A 27,211-nucleotide genomic window follows, 5' to 3' on the forward strand; every position below is an offset into this window, starting at 1 on the left:
TGTGACCTTCAGCTCTGCCTCCTCCTTGGTTCTGTCTCTGAACTGTACAACGTCATGGTCTCACTACTGTTTCATACACCTTTCCTTTCATTCTCGCTGATGCCCTTTTATCACACTTGACACATCTCTCCACCCATCCTAACCTGCCTCCACATGCTTCTTCGCCTCTTTTCCACTCTCTCCATCGCTCTGTATCGTTGGCCATTGAAGTACTTAAAGTCTTCTGCATTCTTCAAGTACTTCACCTTCAAAACTGCTTTTTTATAGAACCAGCAAACAAATGCAGTAAACACGCACTACTGCTTGTGCTGTCAATGACGCATATCTCTGCAATGATCTCTGCAATTTGAAGAGTAAGTGTCATAAATTTTAAGGCACAGGCAACAATGTGTTACCTGGAATGTGGGTAAAGACACCAAACCTATTACAGTCCAACCGCTTGAATCATTTTTCTTCCACCTTGCACTACTGTACACTACTTCCAAATAAAACGCAGCTAAGTGTTTGGCTTTAATATCAGGAATTGCAGAAAAGTTGAAGTGTCTTGAACACTTTGTAAGCCACAATACACACGTCCTCCTCACTAACTCGCTTCGATTTTCCACCTTCTTATTTCAATGTCACCCATGCTGTTATATTTGTCTGCTGTCATGGATGATGCACAGGGTTATCCTGAGCCAGAACTGCCCTGTAAATCTTTGGGTGTAAAAATAACATTAGTTTCACAATGCCACCTTCTTCCCAGAGGGCACTCTTTTCTTTTCTTTTTTTTTTTTTATCCATACGACCTTTTCAAATGCGACTCACGCACATTAACACAAACAAGAAGAAAGAAAGCCTTGAATGCCCTCTCGTGTAGGGCAAACTAACTTCGGCATAAAGCCGGGGTGTTGTTATTCAGAGCCCCGTCGTACCTTCGCAGTAGGCGTTATCATCGCGCAGTGGGCGGAAGCCGTCCTTACAGACGCAGCAGTCTCCTGCCTCCAGGTTCACGCAGTCGGAGTGCTCCGTGCAGCCGTGGCCCTCTGAGCAGAAGTCATGACCTGCAGCAGGCGCGCATCCGCAAAGGTCGAAACACACAGAGGAGACGGGAGGAAAGGTTGTGCTTCAGGATCATGTATTTTGCTTCGTGGTGTTTTAACTGTCGAGTCTCTTACTGGCATACTTAGGCAAAAATACTAGTAGTTGCTCTAGAAACTAAAGAAAATGTTAAAAATGTGTATTTTCTACATGTCGGTTTTCACCAGAAAAAGTAATCAGTATATGGGAGTCTTTTCTTAATAAATAAATGTTCCCAAATTGTTTTTTTGTTTTTTTTATGTATGATTTTTTTATGGGTGTTTTAAACATCTTTCCCAAATGTAGACGACACTCAACAATAAAACTCCTGGTCTATCTGGTTATCATTACTGCAGAATAACGGGCTGGCTAAAGAATTTACAGCAAGAACAATCTCCCGTACCTCTGCAGACTTTACAGCATCTGCTGCTCAACGTGATTTGCTCCGACTCCGGGCAGCTGAGTTCAGGACAGGGATCGGTGGGGACGACCCGATGCATGCTTCGCTCCTGTGAAGGGCACATCAAAATCCCCATGAGCTACTTCTCAGGTGAACTCTGCTATCCTCCTTCATTTTCTCGGGTCCTGAGGATAATTATGTAGGTAATTATTCATCTATTGTGTTTCCTTTTCCAATGTTCCGCTCTCCCTCTTCCTCCTATGCTCATTACAGTCCAATTACGGATTGGGCCACTCAGAGATTTTTCTTTTTTTTTTTTTTTTTTTACCCCCGAATCTATGTTTGGAGGTGAGAAAAAGAAATAGTGTGTCTTTATTAAAGGAGACAAATGGTGAATCAAACATTTGGATTAAGTCTGCATTTAGTCAGTGTGTGAAACTGATTAGAGGTTATCTTTCCCCCACATGCCTGTAGCCAGCTTCCCTAATGATCTAATCTGTGCGCGTCCCACTGATGCTAATTTGGACTCATTAAAATTCTGAGATAGCGAGGATGACAACAATCAAACATCTCAATCAAACAAACGTTTTACTTCATCTTCAGATGGTCTCCTGGTAAAAGCTGTCTGTGATGTTTCAGTTCATCGTAGTCCTGTGTGAAATCCTGCTAAACTTTTCTCCAAAACATCTAAACAAAAAAAAAAAAAGTTTCCCTGCTAGCAGTACTTCTCGCCAGCCACCCTAAACACCTCCGCCATCTTTCTCAGCCAGCAGGCAGACAGAAGATCAGAGGCATGACAAGCAGCTGTCAGGGGGAGCCCGGAGAAGTTTGCCGCGGTGGGCTGACTGACAGCCCTCCCCTTCCCCATTTCTTTGATCTGCCGGGGGGCTGCCAGTCATTTTTGCGGGGACTACAGATGGGCCAGGTGTGGTGCGAGCGAGCGAGCCAGACAGCTGTCTGGAGCAGCTCATTCCAGCGGTTCACTGGAACCCAGGAATCGGTTGGTTTGTTACGGCGCAGACGGGTGATTAAAACTTCAGATCGCTTTTCTGTGATTGATTGAGCCTGTCTGGTGCAATGCCATCAAGTGAAGTACTCCCAAAAGTGAGCAACGCACCCATCTGGTGCGGCAGGCGGACAAAAGTTAAACATTTTTGAATAATTACTTAATAGAACTAATTTGAGTCAACATCGTGTCTGATGACTGGCTTTGAAAAACGGCTGCAGTCGATGACAGACGCACCGCTGAGGAGCTGAGCTCAGCTGAGCTCAGCTGAGCCTCTTGTCTACTGCAAGGCACAACTCAGCCGAAGTAGATATGTGAATTTGGAGCAATTTTTCATGACGGTAAAGGTAGGGGAGCTTCTAACACATATATGAAAACACAATAGGAATGAGTGCAGTCGGGTTAAATTGCCTTGGTCTGATTATTTTCTAACACACTTGATTTTCAGTTGCTGTTTGATTCATTTGACACTATTTTTGCAAACAGACTAAATGAAATTCTGCAATTGCTGCATGTTGGTTTCACATTACTTATCGGTCTGAATAAAGTGGACCAATCATGTCGGGTTCCTTTCCTCCTTTTCTGCCAGTATCCAAGGAGATCCTTGGGGCTCCTAGTGTGGAGAACTAAAATCATTCTTCATTTTCGACACAAATAACCTTTGTGATAAGTTATCAAACTTCAAATTTACATTTTATCCAAATGAAACAATGATGTTGGCTTACATCAATAGTTCACTGGATTTTTTCCAGTTGACTTTGGATGTTCGCTTCAGATTAGCCCAACTTAACGTTTTGCTAAATACACAGGAAAGAAAAGATATTTCCAAGGGGTAAAAGTTACTGAAATTAAAATTAATCAAATGGCCAAAATTAAGGTGGCAAAATCTTATAAGAACGTGGGAACTATTGTCAATATTCTGTTTGATTTTTAGCATATTTTGGCGCCTTTGTGACCAGTTCTCCCTTGAAATCGATATTTTAGTATTAAGACTTTTATCTGGATTAATGAAGGATATAATAATAGCAACAGAGGTTTGTGTAAATGTGTTCTACATAAAAACCAAACCAGTGATCTCAGATTTGCACTCTGCTTTTTTGTTTTGTTGTGACCTTGTGTTCTGACTTCTTTCTTTGTTTTGTGTCTCTAGGAGTTAAATGCGGCCGAGTAAATGTTTCTGGTGTGTTCAAATGTGAAGATTCAGAGCAGTGAGGGGGTTTAGAGTGACTCCACTTCACCTTAGAGTGAATGCTGATGTGATGTCTGTAGCTAAAGAAAGAAGATCACGGTTAAGTGAAGCAGCACATTGCAGAGCTTAGAAAAAGTTGTTTGGGACAAAGAAGGCCAGCAAAATTAGCTCAAGCAGAAAAAGCAGCTCGTAAAGCTAGACCACTTTGGATATGCAATAAGCATTTAGTCAGACAGCATACTGCACACTGTGACACAGACATCGATGGTGTAATAGCTACGACCTGAGTTACGGCCCAATTTTCTTTCAGGGGAGGATTTTGATTCAATTCTTTTCACTAAACAGGGTGCAGTGCGTGTTTCTGAGTATATGTGCTGACTTGACTTACCCGGCATTCAAACAGCAGGCACCTGCCAGAAGAGTCGCGCACAGCCTTCTGATCTCCCTCCACCAACTCTCTTCCACCGAACAGGCAGACAGCTGGTGGGAGAAACACACACACACACACACACATAAATGAACTGAAGAAGGCGCACTATACAAGTAAACAAAGACTTAAGAGCCCAACTTCACATTTTTTGATGTTATACTTAAGATAAGGATCTGCCTTTTTTTTCCCTACGTACGGCATGTCAACAAGAAGATGTGAGCTAGCAAAAAATATTTTGTTACATTACCTAATTATTATTATTATTTTCTCTTTCTTTTAGGTAAAGAACAGCTTGAATTATTCTGTGCAAACATGTTTTCACTGCTTCATAGACCAGAGCAAACAAATGGAAAAAACAAAACTTTAAAATAGTCTGAGCTCAACAGGAACAGCAAAGCTAGTTTCCCACTAACCCCACGACTGGACAGGAACAGTCAAAATGGATAAATAAACAGTTTAAAGAATAAGATATGTGCCTTGTCTGTAAATAGCTTAAGGTAATGCTCCAACGCATCCACTGGAACTAATACAGTCCATGCACCAAAAGACTGAAATGTCTGAATTTGTTTTGTTTTGTGGTAAATTAGCTGAGATGGGACAAAGTTCCCGGATTTAAAACTGAGGCCTGAGGTTGTATAACATTTTAATTGATAGAAAGTATCATGTTTGTTCCTGGGGATTAAAGTGAATAAATCCCTAATCTGACTTTTGGTAAAGTCATAACGTAACGGTTTGGTGACCTAAACTACAAAACAACAACTAGGGAAAAATTAGGCTTTATTTTTTCTTACGTTTTGCGTTTCTCCCCAAATTTCCCAACACCGAAGCCAGAGCTGCTTAACATGCCTGACATATTCCGTTCTTATCATCAGAAGCTCCTTTAAGCTTTTTAAAGCCTCAGGTAAATGAGAGTCAGACCAAATCAAGCATGTTAAACCCAATTAAGAAGTGCGACAGAAGAAGTGATGACATAGTTAATGTGTTGAGAGAGAAAAGCACTTCCCGGCGTCGCCTTAACGAGAATCTGTTTTAAATAATGAAAGAGGCCGGAGAGAGGGCGGAGGGGGCGCTGCGCAACAACGACGTGGGTAGAAAGAGCCACGGCTTGATGACGCGCCGGTGGGGGTCAGACGGGTTCAGGCTGATGCGAGGGGCAGGGATGATTGACACCACCGGTTGGGTACCATCACGGAGCGGTGGACGATGAAAGCGCCGTGCTTGGCAGACAATCGAAAAGGAAAAAGACAAACAAAGTGCAACCCTCTCCCTTGCCAGGCCGAGTAAAATGAGATACGGCTTTAATTTGGAGGACGAATCGTGTCTTTATTGAGGAGACACAGCAAGCCTCATTAGCTGCGTGCACCTCGTTGAGATGAGTGAGCTCAGGAGTGTTGGGTTTTAAGAGCGATGTGTTTATGTTAAGAGAAACCTTGCTGCAGACAGATTTAGGGTTAAAGTCTAACCGTGCTGCAACCCCCTGAAATGATGCTGAGGCAAGATGCTTAGAGGACGGGACTAATGGCTTCTTTTCTGACCTGAATCTGATCTTATAGCGCCTCTCGCAAAGGCAGCTGAAGAGCGGCAGAGCAAGTGTGTGGGAGTTTGTGACAAGCGAGTTCTCAAATGAAGTCCACTTGCACAACGAGAGAAGTCAAATCCACAAAGGAGTAGACACATTCTGCAGCGGTATTTTCTTCTTTAATTGGTGTGTGAAGGAATATTTCTGAGTGCAGAACCTGGAAATCCTTATCACACGACATTTACATTAAATCTTGATCAACTAAACGTTTTGTATTTTGTGTTGTTTTTTTCAAACAGTGATACTGATAATGTTCTCTGGTGTTTCATAGTGATTTTCGTTTGTGACCTCTGTGTGTTCTTGGACTAATACTGGCAATGAGTAACGGCTGCCAAAGTGGTTTACTTTGTTCCAATCACTTAGAAATGGCTTTGTAATCCTTTCCCCACTGACTGATGTCAATGACTTTGTTTCTCATCTGTTCACGGATTTCTTTACATCAGGACATTTGTTGCTTTCAGCCCAATCTGTGTCATCAGACAGGTTCTGTTTAAGCCATATCTTGTTTCCAGCATCAGTCAAGGATTGAACTCAGCTTTCCGAGACAATGGGGGGGGGGAATTACTTTTTCAGACAGCCATGTAGTTTCAAGTTGCTTTTCCACCATAGTAAATGAGCTCATCATCTGAAAAAGTCTCAGGTTTGACTTTGTTAGGTATTAAAATTTGTAAGGTGATTTTAAATGTTTAGGTTGGATATAAAAAGCAAACAGAACAAATCTGACAGGGAGCAAATAGTTCTTCACAGCACTACAAGGGCTTTAATTTAACAAACCCTGGATCAGACAGAGTTAAACTTGCCACTGGCATACAGAGTATCTAAAGGTTTCAGCAAGTCAAATAAAGAAAAGACATGTTTAATGCCAACATGAATCAAATTTAAGACCAAAAAAGTGTAAATATAGGTTATGGCTGAGGAAACTTCCTGAATTACAATCAGGCATACCAATAACTGTGAATTCAGCTTCATGCTTCTCACACTGCATGTCACTCTCTACAGCCTTAAGGCCCCATAGTGATCAGGCTAAAAGTTTTTTTGTTTTGTTTTGGGGTTATTTTGCATCTAGTCTTGGATGGGTAGGCAGCATCAGTCAGCCAGTGGCAAATATGAATGTCGTCCAGCCAACTGCAGATAAATTTACACGACACAGGCACAAAGCTAGCTAGCTATAGCAAGTGTATATTAGTGTTGAGAATAAATAATTTTGTGTTTTCCTTCTATCTCTTTTCTGTAACCTCATACATAAAGACGTCAGCATGGAGAACAGATAATTCTCCACACTAGTAAGAGCTTCCTCAACCACAAAATGCACAGAATGCAATTAAGACATCAGCGTGCGACTCAAACTTTTGCCTGACAGAAAAGTCCCGCGTGAAAAAAAAAGACTACATTAAATATTCCCACCATAACAGAATTTAAGACCTACTATTAGCACATTTAAGGCCAGCTTACATGTTCATTTAGGAATTTAAGACATCTTAAGGCCTTCATTTGTGACTCACAAATTTAAGACTTTAAAGACACGTGGACACCTTGTGATAAGAATTACGCATCTAGCAAAATTAATGATAGACTTTAAATAGTTTAACAAAAAATATTATTTTTGCTGTTTGAACACTTTAAAATGTGACGGGTTGCAACTGTTGTGAAATGTCGCTCAATGAGATAAAAATGTTAAGGTAGTATTGCCTATTCTACCCTGAGACTAACGGTTTCTTTTCCTGACAGAGCCGAACCTCGTCTTATGTCACGCATGCAAACGAAGCCGGAGAGCAACAGAAGAAGAACGTGGGAGTTGGTGAGGAGCGAGCTCTGAAAAGAAGTCGGCTGGCACTACGTGTGAAGTCAAATCTGCAAAGAAATACTATGCAACCTATATATATATATATATATATATATATATATATATATATATATATATATATATATATATATATATATAAGGCTAAGAATAAGAATATAAGCAATTATAAACTTCAGAGTAAGGCAATTAGACTGTATAAACAACATGTAAGCTGGACATTGATCCAGACACTGGCAGTTTTTTTCTAACATTTTACAAAAACATTTTTTTTTTTTTTTTTAGAAAAACTATTCCATGGTGTAAAAGGATAATATCCACTGAAATCCATTTGTAATGAGAGTGGAATTGAGAGAATATGAGATGCAGACTGCTGCTGTGAAGAGGCTAATAAGAGTTCATTGCTCAGCTCAAAGACTTTTGGAAAAGAAAAAAAAAAACCCGACCCTCTTTGTAGCAATGTGATGAAACAGAATTATTTATCCCCACAGCCAGAACGCATGAGCGCTAAAAGTTAAAAAATGGACATTTATGGAGACGCTGCCAAGCATGCGCCTCATTTTGGGCCTTTAACATTTAACACTTCGCTCCTCTTCACTTTGCTCAGAGCGGCAGCGTGTCGCACCACAAATAGGAAGTACTTTTCATCGCGCGCAGCGATCCCAGATTCACTGGCTCACGTCTGTGTGACTGCTGGCCATCTGTGTTTTGAAGCCAGCTTGTGAATAATTGATTGGTCCGCGTATATGCCGGAAGGATGGACTCATCTGGAGGGACGTGTTAGGATGTAGCTTAGCAACACGGTGGAGCCCCGGTCAATTGTCAGGCAGCCCTGGTGGAGGCGTTGTGTTTGCTCTCTGGATCTGCTTGTGGAGGCTGTTCTGCTCTGATCTGGAGTGTGTGTGTGCGTGTGTGCCCGAGCTGTAGCGTCCGTGCTTTCGTAAGTGTAGGAAGGTGCAGAGGTTAAGAGTACTCCACTTACGCAGGCACTCCTTGCAGCAGGCTCCCTTCACGTAGACAGGAGTCGTGCCTGCCGGGCACTGAGGGGGAGGGCAGGAGATGGCCTCGCATTGTACCGTGCCGTTCTGCAGGAGACACAAAAATCACGTTGTTTGAACGGTGACCAAACAACCAGAGCCCCCATCAAACTCCCCGTGTCGACTGCTTGGTTGCATCGCCTCCAAGCAGCTTCCCTTATTCCTGCTGTGGAAGAGCAACCTAACAGAATGATGCTGCCACTACCATATGTCACGGTACGGATGGCTGCTACAGGGTGACGAGAATCTGAGCAGTGTTTTTGAACGTGAGCAAAAATATTCAACATGCGGCTTTTGATTTGACTTTGCTTGAAGAGAGAACCGTCTTCCATACTACAAACCAACCACAGCAGCCTTCTTTAGATTAAATTACAAAAAGGTGAACTCTATTTACTGACTGACTTCTGGGAAAAAATTGGTACAGATTTCATTTAAGGGTATCAGAGTAAATTACACCAAATGCATAGGGTTTTTATTTAACATTGCAAAAACATACAATCTTGCCAAGTATTTTTGGTTCTAGTGAAAGTATCTTGGTGCACTTGAAATAAGACAAAACTAGTTTTACAAGTGACTTTTCAGCAACAAACAGGAGATTGGTTCAAGCTAATAATAATAATGAAAAAGTACTAGTAATAAGTGCCAGTTGAACAACACATTTTAACTCCACTTGGACTTGATCTTGTTCAACTGGCAGATTATTTCACTAATAACTAGTAATTTTTCATCAATATTAAGGATTTATTGACCTAAAACAAGTTCCCGTATTTCGCTGAAAAGTTACTTATAAGTTGGTTTCATCTTATTTCAAGTGTACTAAGGTATTTCCTTAGTACACTTGGTCTACTTACTCTAGAAAGTAGACCAAAAATATTTAGTATGATTTTTATGTTTCTGCAGTGTGTGAGAAGTTCTTAGAATGAGATAGCAATCGCTTTGCCTACTTCACGAACTATGTCGTGATGACCTTTTCCACATAAGATCCCGATAAAAACTCAGAACCAACTCTGAACTGAGGAAGGAACTGACTGTATGAAGGAGCTGGGGGAGGCTTCAGCCAATCAAAAAGTTGTTGCGCTCGCAACAACTTTGCTCACTTTAATCTACCAGATTTGAGATAAAACTGCTCAACTTTAAGCTTCCTATTTTCCACGAGTTATTTTGATTCATGTGGGTTAATGCCTTGCAAACAGCTGCACAATGCTATTCCCAAACCCATTCATGAGAACAGCATGAGTAATTCAAAACAACCTGGTTGCTTTGATGAAACCCACACATCCTTAAAGCAAGTCTGCAGTGGCGTTCACAAATGCCGCCTGCTGTTTTAACTAACCTAAATAAATTGGCATTTGAGCATTTCTTAGCAGGAATACGGAAATAATGTGAATTGGGTTGTTAAACTGTTCTGCTGCGACAGAGTCCTCCACATAAAGATCAGCAAACAACAGGGAGAGGATCAAACATTTACCTGATGAGACAATTTCAGTGGGTCTCCAAGCTGGTTCTCAAACCAGTTATTGTACAGAACCAGTAAAGAACTGGCCCATATTGTTGGTTTAGCAATGGAATAAGGTTGGACAACCATTTTAAAGTTCTACAGCAAAGCCTGAACCCTTGATTCTTTTGAACACCAGAGTTCAGCACAATAAGCACACTTTAGTTAAAAGAAAAATATTGTATTTTCCGGACTATGGAGCACACCATACCATAAGCCGCAGCTACAAATTAAAAAAGAAAAAAAGAAAGAAAACTGGAAATGTACATATATAAGCCGCTGGGATCTCCGCCGCTCTCAGTTTTCCATAAGGACCCAGCAGAGGGCAGCAGAGGGCTGCGTCCTAATCAACCTGCTGGATTTATTAAGGAGCAGTCCTTCTCTCCAAAGCCGGACCATAGGTTCGTTCACGCCGAGTTTACGTGCAGCGGCTCTATTTCCTTCCTGTACTGCCAGATCGCTAACCTTCATCTTAAAAGCTGCATCATATGAGTTTGAAAACATTTCTTCGTCGTACCTGCTGCTAGCATGTGCTTGTTCTAAATCGGGGGTGTCCAATTTTGACTTCCAATGATTCACTTCCTGCTAAAGCGCCCCCTGGTGGTTGAATAAAAGCCGCACCGGGCTGTAAGCGCATGGTTCAAAGCGGGAAAAAAGTAGCGACTTATAGTCCGAAAAAATACGGTAAATAAATAACTGGTTTGTGAAAGCTATATTTTCTCAGTGCATGCAACACATTCCAGTGGCGTCTACTTTCTGGCTGCTATGCCTGTAATTAACATCGTTTTCACGGCTGAGAGCTCTGTGACAGCAACATCTACGAACCTGATCCACATAATTGATAACATCTTAATGCCTCACCTTTGAATTTTAAAGGTCACATCTAATTGCTGCACATAAGGTAAGCGCATCCCATCTAATTCCTTAATTGCAGCCGGGTAACGGCAAAAACAGCGTCCCTATAACGAATGTAGCTATTCCATTGGTTGAGTGGGTTGAACAAATCCCTGATGGTAATTATCATCTGTCAGGAGCAATTAGGTGCAGCACATTAAGAGATATGCGATTTCTTTCCTCTGTTTTTTTTTTCTTTCCTCTCTCATTGCATGTTGGTTAGCGGTGCGTGAAGGTATCTGATTGGCTGGATCGAGCAGTTCAGTAGCTCCTCGGTGAGAGCCATGTTTCAAAACGGAGCACGCTGACAAACGGTGAAATCTGCTCGCTGATGTGGAACAGGCCCAATATCTCCAGTCATTTATAATTCTTTACACTTTTTATATGGCAAAGTAAATGCCTGGGAGTATAATAATCCAAAGCGGAGTTGTTTGTGTTCAGCGTGGAGCACCATGGGAAGCAGTTTCATTTTTCTGGGGTTAGAAAATCTCATAATGTACTAAAAAAAAAAAAATAAATAAATAAAAAATGGCAATACAAGCAAATGACAGCAATTTGCAGCAGTTCAACAATCCAATCGTCTATCCAGCTTCAACATTTGCGAACTCAATCAAACATAAACGTAAAAAGCTAAGTCGTACATTTATAGCAGTGAACATGTGTGCGTCACATATGGATAACTGAGCCGTGTGCTCAGACAACAGCAACACAGACATGATTAAAAATGCATGTTCCCACACGCACACAAACCTCACGCTCTCGCACCTAATTACAGTGTTTATTTGATTACTCACTCAGACATTCGTAAACATAAGAACCAGCCGTAATAAGCAAATAATTTTTGATTATATTCATTCTTTTACACACAGGGAGATTAAATTTGAGTTTTTCTCTCTCTCCCTCTCACACACACACACACACGCACGCACGTCAAAGTGTGAAGTCCCACCGTGCACGTGCAGTTCCTGCAGCCATCTGTCCAGCCCTCGTCCTCCCTGTAGACGACCCCCTTGACGCTGCAGGTTCTCTCACAATAGCAGCCGTCCAGCCCGTTCATCTTCTCCTCGGCCCTGGACAGCTGCTCGCCCCGCCCGGAAAACACGCAGAAACAAAACATTACGAGCCAAGAACGGAGGATTCCAGTCAGATTCTGTCTGTTTCTACATCCATACGCAGAAACTGGCGCTTCTGACACCTTTCGTGGAATGGAGGGAGGCAAGAAGCAATCTCCTCGTTATTATTATTTTTTTTTTTTTTTGGCAACAGCTTTGCACCGGACATTTACTTTATTTCTCACCAGGATTTACTAAGCAGATTGAACTGTGTGAATAATATCTATGTGAAAGAAATTTGCTGCTTGTTTTTGTTTTAATATCAATTCTTAAGGCCACAAATACATCAGGTGCAGTGACGTGATCATTGAGAGATTTTTTTTTTTACTTTTTTTTTTGCATTTTTGATTAACAGAGAGATCCAGCTCCTCTGAACTTTAGAATGATTTATCTGACTAAAGACATCAGAATGGTATATTTACATCAGAAAGTGAAACTGTAGATTGTTAAAGCCATTCCAGTGATGTACTCATCTGAAAATAACAATAAATTAATTAACTTTAAAAAAAAATGCCAAAAATGTGAAATAAACACATTTGGTGATGTAGACTTCACAAAAATGCCATAAAAATTGTATATAATTATTTTCTGATGATTTCATGTAAGTGAAGGTTCTTTGGTTTTTTTGCGGGGTGCAGCGGTTTGCCTGCTCACCTCCCTCTCACCAGAGTCCCTTGTCTCATTATCAGGGATGTGTAAGTCTGATGGATCGTCTCTATCCTTAATTTATTTAACATCTGTTTATCGACCGTTGCTGTTGAAGCATCTGCTGGTGTTTCCACAATAATAACACTTGTATTCTCTCTCTCTCTCTTTCAAAAAGCGATCACAATTTTAAAGAGAAAATAAATGAATTCTACATTTCCTGCCATGTTTTTGATTTTTTGGAAATGCAAAACAACATCAGGTAGGTTTGTTTTGTTTCTTTCCTTTTTGTTTCCCAGATAGTATTTTTTTGTGCCCTTGGCATGATTCAAACAGCTCTGGTCTTTGAGAATGCACAGCTTTTAGCTCTGGCTGTGATATCGATATATACGCAACTGTCAGCAGGCCAGTTAAATGTGGGCGTCGGCGACAGAGCTGATGTTTTTGCAACTAAATTGAGAATTTCAAAAACATGTGAAAGCTCAGGTTTGCCTAAAAAAGTAGCATCTGCAATTGCCTCCATAAATCTGCTCATCAGTATTTGCATCAGAAGTCAAGCTACTTCAATAAGAAGCTCTGTTCTAACTTAGGGTTATATCTCTAACAGTCTTTTCCACTGATAGAAGAACATTCACAAGTTGATACTTTCTGTTTTGCTTCATTTATTTTTTATTTTTTTTGGCAGTTGCAACACTTTGATTCACACCTATAATTATACTCGCTTTGTTAAAAGACTATACGCTCATCTTTTCCAGCAGGATTAAATGTCAAACAGAAACGTGTCACATTACCTTGCTGGATGTTTTCGCCAGGATGTCCTGCAGCTCCATGATTTTCTGCACAAGTCCATGGAAGTCATTGCAGGTTGGACATGCTGGGTCACAAAATACGACACAGAACAATTTTAGACCATATATTCAAATACATTAACTGTACTTTTTTTTTTTTTTTAATTAAATAATCACAAAGCAGGAATAAAGAACTTTCTTCTGTTTTTTGTCTGAAAGCTTCTTAATATGGAAAAGAAAATCATTTGAATAAAACACCTGAACTGTGTAAACAAATTTAAAAGAACAAGCAACACAGATCCAGCTTGAGAAGCCATTTCAACGTGATATGTAAATTATACATATGTGGATATTTGTGCAGAATGAGGATACCCTAAATGTATTATCTGCTGGTGCATTTTGTACAGTTTCACAGAGCATAAACCAGCTGAAGCAACAAGTTTCTCTGTCTCTTGATAGCAGTTGGAACCATTGAAGAAAAAAAAGAAGAAAACATTATCAAAGTTTTATACAACAGGTACCCAGGTTTAAACCAGAAAATAATACAACAGTCAAGTCTCACTAAGTGTAAATTAAATGAGTTGTTATCCTAATAAAATACATTTTCTATAACAAGATGAGAAAGACTTACTTCTGTTCAGATCTGGACACTGTGAGATGTATCCCTGCGGCATCACCAGGATCTCTACGTCCTGCATCACTCCCTGCATGCAGACATATAAGCAGCATTTTCATTAGCTTTCAGTGAACAGAGAGACTGTAAAAATTAGATAACAGAGGCTAATGTTAAGAACCTGATAAAGCTTTCTAAGTAGGCACGGGCCAGTTTCTGGTTTCATGATATTAACACCTTCAAAAGGTTTCTGTTCGTGCAGTTTAAATCCCCTTTGAGCTTTTTCTGAGTTCATAGAATAGCCTTACTATCCCCCTTTTTCTTTGCGCTGTTAGCTAGCTGCGTTTGATGGCTACATAAAGGTAAACTCCCTGGATTTATTAGAAATGAGGTTGACTTAGCTCCTTAAAACTTTTTTAAAAAATGCTAGCTATTACTCTTTTTAAGGTAACACTGTTTAAAAACAAGTATTTGTGACAAGGTATGAAAGTTAGCATCTGTTTTAGTAAAACACACGGCTAACTGCAGGCTGGCTAGCAGGGCATATAGCACCACTAACTGAGTAGCTAGCCTCAGTGCACAATTCAGTGCAATTCTGGAACAAGTTTTTAAGGTAACACTGTTTAAAAACAAGTATTTGTGACAAGGTATATGAAAGTTACCATCTGTTTTAGCAAAACAAAGAGCTGCAGGCTGGCTAGCAGGGCGCATAGCTGAGTAGCTAACATTCAGTGCAATTCTGGAACAAAGCCTGTTAAGTTAAGAGGCCACAGAAGATCTGTAGCCTTAAAGGAAAATATCCAGACACTATTCATTCAGCCTGACTAAGCTTGGGTTATTTTGAAGAGGAAAGGGCAAAAACTTCAGACTCTGAGTGTGCCAAGCTGAAAGAGGCATAACCTAAAAGACTTGCAGATGTAATTGCTTCAGGAGACGCTTCTCCAAAGCACTGAGGCAGCAGAGCTGATGTCAGATATACATTTCATAGATGGAATTCATTTTTTTCTTAAATCTGATTTTTTTTTTTGTCTCCCTGCCCCCACCCACCACACATTTATGCATCTTTTGTAGGACTTTCACATAAAATCCAAGCATTAACCTTGCAAAATAAGATTGCTAAACTGTTGAAATCTTAAATAGGTGCATGAAAATAAAATCACTTAACTCCAGCTAAAGAAACAAGGTGCAAAAAAAAAAACATTAAGTCAGCCATGACTCAATAAAAACCTGTTTACTGAACGGATCTCTGGAATTAAACAAGCTAAAGGAAAAGACAGTGAATCTGAGAGCGAGCAAAAACATATTTATCAGTCTGAACGTTACTCGAGAGGTAACCTATCTCCTTGGCTGTTGAATCATCTCATATATGGAGAACAGGAGGAAGTTAGGTTAAAAAAACAATTAGTGCGTATGTGAACTTGCTAGTTTTATATGGTGTTTTCTCACATGCATGAACTTTAGGCTCAGAGACTCGGCGTGATGCATAAGACCCAAACTGATAGCCTTTTGTTCTCTGTCCACACCCCAGCCACCCCTTAAACGTACACATCTAAACACAGATACTCAGTTGCCATGGCAACCTGGCCCAGTACACTCCTCGAGAGCGTTTATTACCCTTACAAAAGTGGAGCAGCACAACTTAGGAGAAATTGTTTTTTAAATTGTCTTGCCACTTCAATTTGCTGGCCGTAAATTTAAAATCCAGCCGAAATGACGCGCCGATTTTTCACGAGCGAGTGCTAAAAATGAAAAAGAAAAAAAGAAACGGAAGCAGATAGGGGATCAAAATTGTAATGAAACCACGAAAAAAAAAAAGTACATTTGTTGTGGCCACGGTGCAAATTTCATAACCTCCAGCCGCTGTGATGAATTCTGCCTTGAACGACAACATGCAATAGAGTCACAGTGAAGCGTTTAACCAACTAATGTGACAAATTTGTGAGTGAGGTTGAGTAACCGGGTGGATTTATATGAAATCTGTCACATTTTATTGGATCATTTTGGGAGAGCAGAAAGGAAAAGAGCCGTCAGGTGTCTAATAAATGAACTGATGTATGAAAAATCAACCTCCTGGGATATTCTACCGAGCGCTAACGGTAAATGGAAAAATTGCATTAAGCATACGGAGAGGAAAAGAGGAATATTTAACTGTTTTAAATATTTATTTTTTCATTTTTAGCGCTATTTAAAACGTAAAAGAACAATTAACCTAAGAAGAAAATCCCCGACCCATTCAGTATTACGATTGCTGTAATTTTAATTCTCCGTAACTGTTCATCTGCTTGGACATTTAAGACAATGAGGAGCAATCAACCGCTTTCTAAACTGATGTGAAAAAAGACGCCATCTGTAGCGAGACAAACTGATCTCAGAGGCTCTCACAAGGCGCACATGGTCCTGATTAAACTTTTTTTTTTTTTTATAAAAAAATAAAAGGTTATTTCATGGCATCAGATGCCATGAAATAAACTTTTATTCACACTTAATGCTCTACAGATTCTGCACAACTGAAATGAAATGAAAATGAAATTGGAAACTTATTCAGTTTTGCCTTCCATTCTAAATATTAGTCAGCTTGTCTTATCTGTGATAATTCTCTGGAGAGAAGGGTTCAAATTGAGCAAACGTCACATCCGGGCATCAGTGCAACTGGGTGAATATAAGAAGCACTGTAAACATTCTGCCTTCTTTCTATTACTTATTATTTCATATTCAAATTCACAAATGCTTTATTGAGACCAAAGGGAAATTAAATATTGTCAATTCAGATCCTACAAAGTGTTATTATTTATGCGATGAGAAAGGGTCTTAATGTTGATTAAAGTGACAGAGTGCTATACTGTTTTAAAACAAATTCAAAATTATTAAGGAGATAACATTTTTAAGCTGTTTTTAGCATCTCAAATTAGCAGTTAGCAATAAAGCAGCAGTTATATGTATTCCTCAGTCAATGACTTCCTTAAGACTGAGATTTTAGAAAGCCTTTCCAAATCCAGCATCTTGACAGAAACAGGATGTAAGGTTATAGGGATGAAACAGAAACTTTGCTGTGCTCAGTTCAGCCTTCCTGTTATTTGCTGAAGGTCTTGTACTCGCTCTCTCCTTCAGAAGACAAATCTCAACATATCACGAAAAAAAGGTTTCCTTTTAATTACCTGATTTCATTTTGAAAAAAAATATATATATTATACCAAAAATATCTAATCTTATTGACAACATTTACACCTAATATCTATGTTGTTATCACAATCTGGCAGCACAAGAGTGATAAAAAAAAAAGTTTATAATTTCATCATCAGCACTCACATTCTTGGTGCCTCATTAGTTATTTTCTCATCACATGCATGCCGTCCATACGTCACATGCCGTGCTAGCAACTAATCAAGACACACAAAATCAAAGAGGGACGCTGCTGGATGAGATCTGTGGCCGACCACCTGTGCTTAACCCATTAACACGGTGAAAACAAGCAATGGGTGAAGTACTGACAGGTACGTATATGCACAAGATCACCACACACAGAGCTGGTCAGAAGCAGACTGACTTTAATAGTAACACCTGGAGGTAGAGTGATATTTCTGCACTGAAGCGTCTCCCCAGGTGAGACATTCTGAAGCACATCGCTGTACGTAAGTGGTGATGTACTGTTTGTCTCCGACTGGAAAACGGAACCGTAGATTCTGGGCTTAATGAGCACAGTCCACAGGCTATTTAATGATCTCTCTCCCAAATCAGCATTGTGGGAGTTGCTGAGATAATTGTGCTGGGCTTTGCTGCAGACCAAGGAAAAGAGAACAAACAATGATGAAAATAACAATAATAAAAAAAAATCTCTATTCTAATAGAGTGAGTCGAACAACCCCTTCAAATTAAAATGGCAAGCCTTGAGAAATCCATGCAATTAAATCCCAGAGCCGTAATAAATAACCCCAAACGAGACAAATGCAGAATGAGAAGACGAACCAAAATTGGGTTTGGGGAGGAAAGATAGCGCCCGAAGCATTAGCTGCCAGCTAATATGACAGATCAAGACGGGCATCAGCATTAATATATTCTGGGGTGGGGGGAGAAGTGCTGACCTTGAAGAAGCCGTGAGCAGAGTTTCTCTGTCCGAGCCAGAAGGAAGTATCCTCAGGAATGTCCATAAAGGGCGCCTCCACCACCCGTTCATAGATCCTAAAAAAAAAACAAAAGCACAACAGACTTAAAGTTGACATTCTTAAACACACAACTGGTGGCCTTTGCTCTTTTCATGGCATCAGTTTCTCTCCGTGTTGTCGGAGCTGCTCTTTTCATGGCATCAGTTTCTCTCCGTGTTGTCGGAGCTGCTCTTTTAAATCCTCCTGTAAACTTTTTCCCCCCGAAGGACAGCGCAAACAGTCACCGTCTCTCTGCAGCGCACATGGCGACGCCGTCTGCTTCCTTTCGCTGTGCCAAGGTAAGCATCGTCACACGCAAGCTGCAACACCCCCAATAAAATTCATACAACAGGTGCGAATATAAAAAGCGGGACAATTCAAGGCCTCCGTAAAATGGAGGAAGTGAGGTCAGCTTAACTGAAACCTTGGCAACTGCCAATTCGCGTGAAACACTTTTGTGGAAATCAGAGGAGGTTTGTTTTTATTAGTTTGACTCACTACGACGGGTCAGCGAAGCAGGTTCTGTTATTTGGGACGAGCAATAAAAAGATAAGGTTGCAATCCCTCGAAAGCGTTTCGCCTAAATGTAACGAAAGTTGTGTTTAAATGGGGAAAAACCACTGCAGACGCAAACTGAGCCGAAACCTCGGATGCTTTATTGTTGGCAGCTGATGTGATGATAAAATATATATGGTTTTCTTATCGTCTCAGCTTCTATGTCTGTGTATGATGGAGTTTTAGGGCTACGAGAAAAAATTAAATAAGATTATGAGAATGCTCACAATATTACAAGAATGAAGTCATAATGATAATAAAGTCAAAATAATACAAGTATAAAGTCATAATACGCAATGTGTCCTGCTACTGATGATAATGTGATGCAAATGTGTCAACAGATTAAGTATTTCCTTATTTGTAGAACCAATACCAAAGTATTACTTTGTAATACTTACTTACTTTTACTTATTTGCTTTGTAGTCTCTACATTCCTCATTTCACCGCAGTTGTGAGACTGACTTTTTTGTGTCGTAGTTTTCATAATATTTCGACTTTATTCTAGTGATATTATGATTTTATTCTCACATTACCACGACTTTGTTCTGGTAGCATGTCGACTCCATTCTCAAATTTCTATGACTTTATTCTCGTACAAGTTTGCAATATCATCACTTTATACTTGCAATATTTTGTCTTTATTCTTGTAATTTTATGGCTTTATTCTCGTAATTGCATCTGCTTTTATTTTCTTACTCCTACCCTAATACTCTGTCATATTTGTAGCATTAATTCCAATGCATACGTTCATTCAAGAGGGATTACACTTTCTACTATGCAAAATGGTTTCTCCAATGAATCATTGTGTTAACATTCCAAGCATAGAAATTACAGCTAAAGTTGAAAAAAAAATCGCGTATCGTTCATTTCACAATTTCCGACGTTTCATTTTACTTTTACGTCAAAAGTTTGCGGCTGCAGCAAGACGAGGGGTGAAATAGTTCAAGGATGAATGTCTCTGTAAGACCCGGTCGACGAATCCCAAAACTCTTACCTGTTGCAGTCGACGTGTAAAATGACGTGGGAGGCGCTGACGGCCACGGACACTTTGTGCCACTGGTCGTCGGCCAGGCTGTAGGGGAACACCTCGGTGTGGTCCTGGTGGCTTTTGGTGCGGTAATGAAGACGCACCTCGCTGCGCTGGCCACTGCTCTCCAGCTCCAGAAACCTAAAAAATTAAAGTAGCACCAGTCACCCATCATGATAAAAAAAAAAAAAAAAAACATCCATCCCCATCCATTATCAGTTAAACGCCTCGATCGTTTGAAAATGTGTCCTCAAATTCCTCAGATCAGCAATAGTATTTTAAATGTAAAGCCACCAGCAGCTATACGGCTGGTAGATGCAACATCAGCAGCGACCAACAATGGAGAGCATCTACGTGTTCGGCTGTTTACATTGGAGTATTAGTATTCAAGGAGAATCCTCTTCTCCCCAGCACTGAGATTTACCAACCACAAGACATTAATGAAAAGAGCTGCCAGCACACACACACACACACACACACACGCACACATAACCTCTGCTTTTAAAGGCAGACTTAGTTAAAGAAAAGTTGCTTCCTGGAAACATCATTCAAAGTAAAAAAAAAAAAAAAAAGAAAGAAAGATGCTCATGAAAGAGTAGCAATAGAACTGATTTATCTGCAAACCACATCTAATAGATTTACTCTCCCCTAGCCATGCATGCACATTAATCCTGGCTCTGGAAGTGCACTCGCTTACACTTCTGATGCTGAATTAGTCCTTGTCACATTTCCAAATGAAACCACGCAGCGCTGCTTTGTAGAATCTGAGCAGCCGGGAAAGCTAATCAGCAGTGGGGGAAAGTCATTAACATCCCTGGGAGCTCTTTGCTCAGGACTGACTTTAATGTACAAACTGTTCAATCAGTGCATTATGTGAAAGTCAGATTGCTGTTCTGATCGTCCAACGGCTCAGCTAGCACAAACTAATAGAAGCATTGGCATACCAGGTGCAGACGGGGTCTGCGGCTCGCGATTACAAACTCCGTGCTTGCAGCGCCTGTGGACGATGACGAATACATCAGCATTTAAATGGAGCTGCTGCGTTTGTTTAGCTAGTGTGTGAAACACGTAGATGCTAACTGATTGCAGACGTTCAGCCTGTTGATATGACTAAATGAGATGTTTTACATTTTGAATGCAACTGCAATTAAGGTCAATTACTTTAATTTATCACAAGTATGTCGCATTTTGGCTACTGTTCAATCATCTACCTCACTAAACTCTTCTTGATCACATGTAATACGTCTTTTCTTAAGTGCACCAGTCCCTCCTGAAGCAAGATCCACACAGCCACCCAAGTTAGGAGTGTGTTCTCAGTCCTCTACATGGACCAGTGGTCATTCTGACCACAGGACGCGTTTTATGAAAAAATAAGGTTGAAGTTTACTTGAAAAACTGTAGATGGATTTTTAATGTTGGTTTTGGAGAAATGGCTTCTTCCTCTCAAAGCAACCGTTCATTCCTGCATTTTTTTTTTTACCATTTAAACCTCAAATTTTCAGTTTTGTGTGCTCCTGACCGTGGAAGCGAACGTCAGCAGAACTGGTAGAGGATTTAAAGAAATCAGTCACTGTACAGCTATAAGTGACTGTCAAATGTCTTCTTAACATGTATGTGCATATATCTGCTTTCAACTAGGATGGTAAAACCCTACTTCACAGCTCCACATATACATAACTAATTAACGCTCACACACATCTGAAAAGATTTACAAAGCAGTTCTTATGTATTCCTGCATTGAAATCAAACTGCGAGGGATAAAAAGCTCGTTGGTTTTTACCTGTGCTCAGAATGATGGATGGAGAGAACGACTCCTGAGTTGAGATGATCCTGCTTGAGGGTCGCCAGCACAGTGAACTCATTCTTGCCTTTAAGCTTCTGGACCATCCGTTTAGAAACCGCAGCAGGAGCTTTTACCTCCCTGGAGGTTCCTGGAGTGAGAACAGAAAGATAAAAAAAAAAAAAAAACATTTAAAAAGAGACATATTTAGAGAGATTGATCTTTAATGAGTACTGACTCATTTCTCTTTAAAATGATGAAGACTAGAAAATATGGCAACTAAGTAAGGCAGGTGTGTGTTGACCTTTGTAAATCAGGAAGTTGCTGAATGAATCTATCTCTATTTTCGATAAGACTAAGCAGCACAGCTCTTCCCATGAGGCTTTCGTACAAATAGCTTAGCAACACATTTTTAGGAAAGATAAAAATTATAATAGTAAATAGCAGCTTTAATTCAGTTGTTGCTTCAGGTTTACCAGACTTTCTCCAATCTTTTTCTAACATCTTGTAGAGCTGCAACCCGGCTCCGTTCGCACACTGGACTTCGTTAATCAACACGTTGTTTTTAGATAGGAAAGCAAATGATTGCCCCACATGTGATCCATGACACTCCCGTGTTTACTGCTGGAAACAATTAGGACTTAAACTTAAAATCCTTTTCAGGAAGTGACCGTATCACAACAGAAGATTCCTGATAAAAAAATAAAATAAAAAAAACACCTTAAAAAATCTGAAACACAAACATAGTCTCTGCAAATTTTGCGCGTTAAATTGATATTTTAAGAGTTTGCCTCAGAGAAAAGTCACAGATAAAGTCCGTCTGACTCAAACTCATATCAGTTCATTACTCTGCAAAGCATCAAACTAGACCCTACTGTCCAGCAGAATATCGAGCAGAGATATGCAAGACAAGTAAATGTCACACTTTTTTTAAATTCTTCATTTCTTTAGCTAATGGAACATGCTGTTCAAGGTATTAGTATTACTTTTTAATGATCCAGAGCTAAAATATTCCCTATTTCAGAAAATATATCCTATTATATAAATATCTAAGCCTTTTTTTACTGTATTTAAGGGAGTCAGACAAGTTGCAGTATAATCTCCTGGACTTTTCAGCTTATACGTCCCAGTCAAGCCGAGTTATTGTAAGCGCTAAGTGACTGCTAGTTACACAAAGTGTGACCATTGGCTTAACCCTGAAAAAAAATCAGCGTTGTTGTTCCTTAGTGTTGGCACGACTAAAGGAGAATCAGAAGCTACATTTCCCATAATTTTATTTAGCAGGCTAAGTATCGGACGAGGTGAGCAAAGTGAAATTTCTTAAGTCGTGTATCTAGAAGTGATCTCTGTGAAGATGATGATGATGTGAAGAGACAGTGCCGCAAGATGAACGAGCAAGCTTTTTAAATTTTACATGTGCACAGATGATTTTAAAGTTGAATAAGTCAAGAAATTCGATACCAAGAACTATGAGAGAAGATGTTAAACTTCTGTAAACATTGGAATCAATTTTGCCAGTTCATATAAGTCTCCTAGAGAACTCTGCATAGCTTGTGGCACATTTGTGCAATCAGCCTCTAAAATATCCAAGATGAACCGATAGAAGAAGAAATACAAGAAAAAAGATTAGCTTGAAACGTTGCGCTGCCAGACATCATTTAGCACCAGAATGGACTTGTAAATCACCCAACAAAGCTTCATTTTCTTTGCTCCTCAGGTCCGCAGTAACATAGACTTGCAGACAATTTAATAGCCGCTTCGGGATCTGAGTGTATCCCACATTTACATGCATCCGAAAATTAGAGTAAAAATGTCCGCACACCCGTTGTTCTGCTGTGTTCACCTGTGATAAATGAGAGCCTTTGGTGAGAAATGCACTCACTATTCCTGGACTGCAATTGTTTTTACAAGCTTTGCCATTTTAGCGATGCTCTGGCACGTCAACGGCCACGATCCACTTGACCTTGGCTTGAGTTGCACAGTATGCACCAGTTTCTCTTACAACCAGTGTGACGATGGTCTGTACGAATATTCTCTTCCCAACTATCGACTGCCTCCTCGGTTATTTGTAAGACCTGACACATGAAACCAGGTAACTTTAGGAGAAGAAGTGAAAAGCTAATAACACTGCAGGAGAGAACTTTTTGCCGGTTGTGTGTCACTCGTTCGTACGCACTTCTCCCAGCCACGTGCCCCCTTTTCTCCTTTCCAACAAAACTTTGTGCAACTTTAATGGAGGCATCCATAAATGATGACGTTTCTCAGAAGTAATCACATCAAAGGACTCACTTCAAGCTATGGGAAACGAGCAAGCTAACCCTGGCACACTCGAGCACTCCAGGACGCTGTGGCAGCTTTTCTTCAGCGTATTTAGATTACTTCCAGCTGGTGGGAGTAGCCAATCAACCCGACGCAACGCAAGGCTGGAAGCCGGGGCCAGCCATGGAGTCGAAATACAGAGAATAATGAACACGTAAATCGGAAAGAATAAAGTATGACTTGGATTTTAAGATTCCGCTGGCATACTTCGGCGTTTTCCCCCTTTTTCCTATGCTTAATTGCTGTTCTGTCCAATTTTCTCTACGTTTGTGCTTCGTCGAAGGCTCTCGACAGGAAACGCTTCATGCGTTTCACATCAACAGACATGATCTCTGCCATTGGCTGACGTGGGCCAGATGGTCCAATGACGGCAAAAAGAGTTCTGTCCAGCGTTAATCTGCCGCAATCTGCTTAGCAACCAAGTCCAAATGGTACTGTTGGAAATAATCTGAGATTAATGGACATTATTTTATCCGAAGCTATAAATAGGTTTCCTTATTTTGTTTTATAATTTTTTATTTTTTAGCCAGGCCGCAGACAGAACAGTGAGTACCATGACATCTTAATCTTGAGCAAAATAATCACAGTGGGAGCAGGTGTCAGGGCGGGTCCTACACAGACGGGGGGATGGTGAAGACCAGGGAACCTCCAACACTGGGCTCATCCACAATTTGGCAGCCAGGAACATTTGACCCACACGCGTCTGACTTTCGTCACCATCTTTCTACACGTGTAGGGCTAGAGGCTGCGTCAAATGGCACGTTAGTGGATTACAGGGTTGAGGTCGGTTCTCATTTCGCTGCTGCTGTAAGAGTAATCTACATGCAGCTGGCTGTGAAAAGCGCTCAAGATCGAGACAAGCGAAGCAGCCGATGTCTCTGCATTCCTGAAAAACATACATAAATGCGCATTTAGAGCTGCGATGACCCAGTCAGCGTTTCGTTGTTGCCAAATCAATGCAGCCCCACTGACAAGGCCTTTGGTCGATTATGTATTGGCAGGCGCCCCGACGGGGCAGCCACCTGCTCCTAACGACCACCCCGATGTGAAAGCCTGACACAAAGCAGCTATAAAAGGATGATTCAGTGCAGCAGATTCTGATCTGAGCATTTAAAATGAAATTCTCGTGATTTATTTTGTACGTTCGTCGACTGGAGTTCTATCAGCTGGCCACAAACCCCAATCCAAATCACATATTTGGAAAACAAAAGTAGTAGTCATACTCCTTTAGCTTCCTTTATTTTTTATTTGTATCACTAAATACTCTTCTTGCGTAAAATTTAATCTCAAAATATCTAAAGTCCTTTTGCAAAGGGCTCACGGGTTTGTGAGAGAAATTTAGAGGAGAAATACCTTCATGAACACATCGGAGATCAGAGGTGTGACCTTCCTAGAGGTCATGGAGGACCTTAATAAGGGTCAGGTTCTAAACGGTCATACAAAAATGGGAAAAGGAAGACACAACTGCAGACCTAGCAAGAGATGGCTGTCCAACTAAACTGACAGGCTGAGAAAGTAGCGTATTGATCAGAGAAGCAGCCAAGAGGCTCTTGGAAAAATTTGGAGGAGCTGCAGCAACCCACGGCTCAAGTGGGATAATCTGTCGATGACCACTGCTTCTCAGCACTCCACGAATCTGTTCTTTAGGAAAGAGTCATTTCTGAAAGAGACACAAGAGGCCCTGTTTGCGGTTTGCATCAAACCAGGAAGTTAAAACAGCAAACAAGCCACGGATGGTTTAGATTCAAGCACATTTACATGTTAAAATGGCCCCGTCAAAGGCCGAACATGAATCCAAGAGAAAATCAACACTTTAAAATTTGTTGTTCACCGATTTATTTTGTTTTATTTTATTTTTTTAAATTCAGTTCAACTGAGCTATTGTGCAAAGAGTAACAGACAAACAATTCAAAGTTGGAAGAGACAAACCCAAGGTGTAATTGTATAATTTTACTTCCACTTCACCAACAAGTGTGACTTTGTATTGGTCCGTCACATTATCATCCCGATGTGGTCGCAATAATTCATGTCAAAAAGTTTATGCATAAATCTACACTTGTGTAAGATTAGGGGTATCTCCGATGCTTGTTTGGTCGGTTTGCTCGGTCGTACATTATGTCTCATATTTCTTCATCTACTAGGAGATATGTTGCTTAAAACAGTCTTTCTAGCTTGCCGCTACTTTTGAAGGCGAATAATGAGGACTTTTGCTGTCAGTCACCTAGTGGTTTCCCAGAACAAAGCAACACCTCCTACAGCTTTCCCACAGCATTTTTGCTAATAAGCAATCTCTCCACCAGTTAAGACCGGGTGAGCCATGAGATGAGATTAAAAACCCAGAGCCAAGACTATTCTGCATTAGATACGCTGTTGAAATCAGACATGGAAGGAAGACATCATTGCCCTAAAAGAGTCTGAAGCTTTTATTTTCCCAGGATGGATGTTTTCTATTAAAAGGAAGAACCGAACTTGTTGCAAGAGCGAGATATTTTATCTGCTGGATGCACAGGAACGCGCCAAAGCCAGGAGAAAATCTTGCAGGAGGATTCACGGCGACGATAAAACCTCCAAGTCGCAGCAAACACAAAAGCTTTCATTACTGTCAAAGCTCACACACGCTGAGGTAAGTGCATGCCTGGAGATAAACAGGTGCCGACTGGAAAGATGTGCAATAAAAGGGAACTTTTTCACCGCTCTGCAACTACAGAGTCAGCATAAAGGAAGAGAACAATGCAGCGAGGAGGGTTTCAGCTGATATGGACACACATCCAGACAAAAACTATATTGAAATGCTGAATGGAGTTCTGGTCAGACTTACCGGGTCATCCTCAATTCAATTTGTACTGATGCTGCAGGGAAACTTTAACAGTGAATTCTTGTGGCAGCATAACATTTGCAGTGCATAAGAGCATAGCGTGACAGTACTTGCAAGATGGTTTCTGACAAAATAGTCAAGATATTTATAGGCGGCAGTGTTAAGAAATAACTCATCGGGAGAAGCCTGGTGTGCACGTTGGAAAGACAGAAAAACAACCAAGCTTCAGACCAACAGCACTGCAGAGAAAGGAGCGACAACGGGAAACAATAACGATTGTCGAATATGTTTTAGAGAAGAGCTCAAAAGTGAGGGGAAAAAAGAGTAGGCTGAAATTAGCTAAGATTTTCAGAGCAAAAGCTGAAAATGATGTTTTAAGCTTTCCTGACAGTAGCACAAAACCTAGCATAACCATGCTAGTGGATCTGAGTTTAACAAAACATTAGCAATGAAATGACCGATGCTCTTTTTGACTGGCTCTTCTGGTGACAGAGAGGTCACATGCGGAAAAATATTTACTTATTAAAA

The 27,211-nt window shown here is 40.5% G+C and overlaps 1 protein-coding gene across 1 annotated transcript in view; it reads right to left on the reverse strand.

Annotated features, from left to right (window-relative positions):
• nell2a (neural EGFL like 2a) overlaps window positions 1-27,211 on the reverse strand; it is a 69,217-nt gene that overhangs the window by 30,652 nt on the left and 11,354 nt on the right. Inside the window, exons 3-12 of the mRNA XM_015054179.1 lie at window positions 21,550-21,700; window positions 19,737-19,910; window positions 18,128-18,224; window positions 14,067-14,139; window positions 13,439-13,521; window positions 11,840-11,968; window positions 8,447-8,549; window positions 4,043-4,134; window positions 1,463-1,568; window positions 915-1,043 (exon numbers count right to left, since the gene is read on the reverse strand). Of these exons, the coding sequence (XP_014909665.1) occupies window positions 915-1,043; window positions 1,463-1,568; window positions 4,043-4,134; window positions 8,447-8,549; window positions 11,840-11,968; window positions 13,439-13,521; window positions 14,067-14,139; window positions 18,128-18,224; window positions 19,737-19,910; window positions 21,550-21,700 (1,137 nt within the window). The remainder of the gene's footprint in view (window positions 1-914; window positions 1,044-1,462; window positions 1,569-4,042; window positions 4,135-8,446; window positions 8,550-11,839; window positions 11,969-13,438; window positions 13,522-14,066; window positions 14,140-18,127; window positions 18,225-19,736; window positions 19,911-21,549; window positions 21,701-27,211) is intronic.

Source organism: Poecilia latipinna, unplaced genomic scaffold, assembly GCF_001443285.1.
Source record: "Poecilia latipinna isolate Pla-1442-1.1 unplaced genomic scaffold, P_latipinna-1.0 Scaffold1233, whole genome shotgun sequence".
Classification (NCBI taxonomy): domain Eukaryota; kingdom Metazoa; phylum Chordata; class Actinopteri; order Cyprinodontiformes; family Poeciliidae; genus Poecilia; species Poecilia latipinna.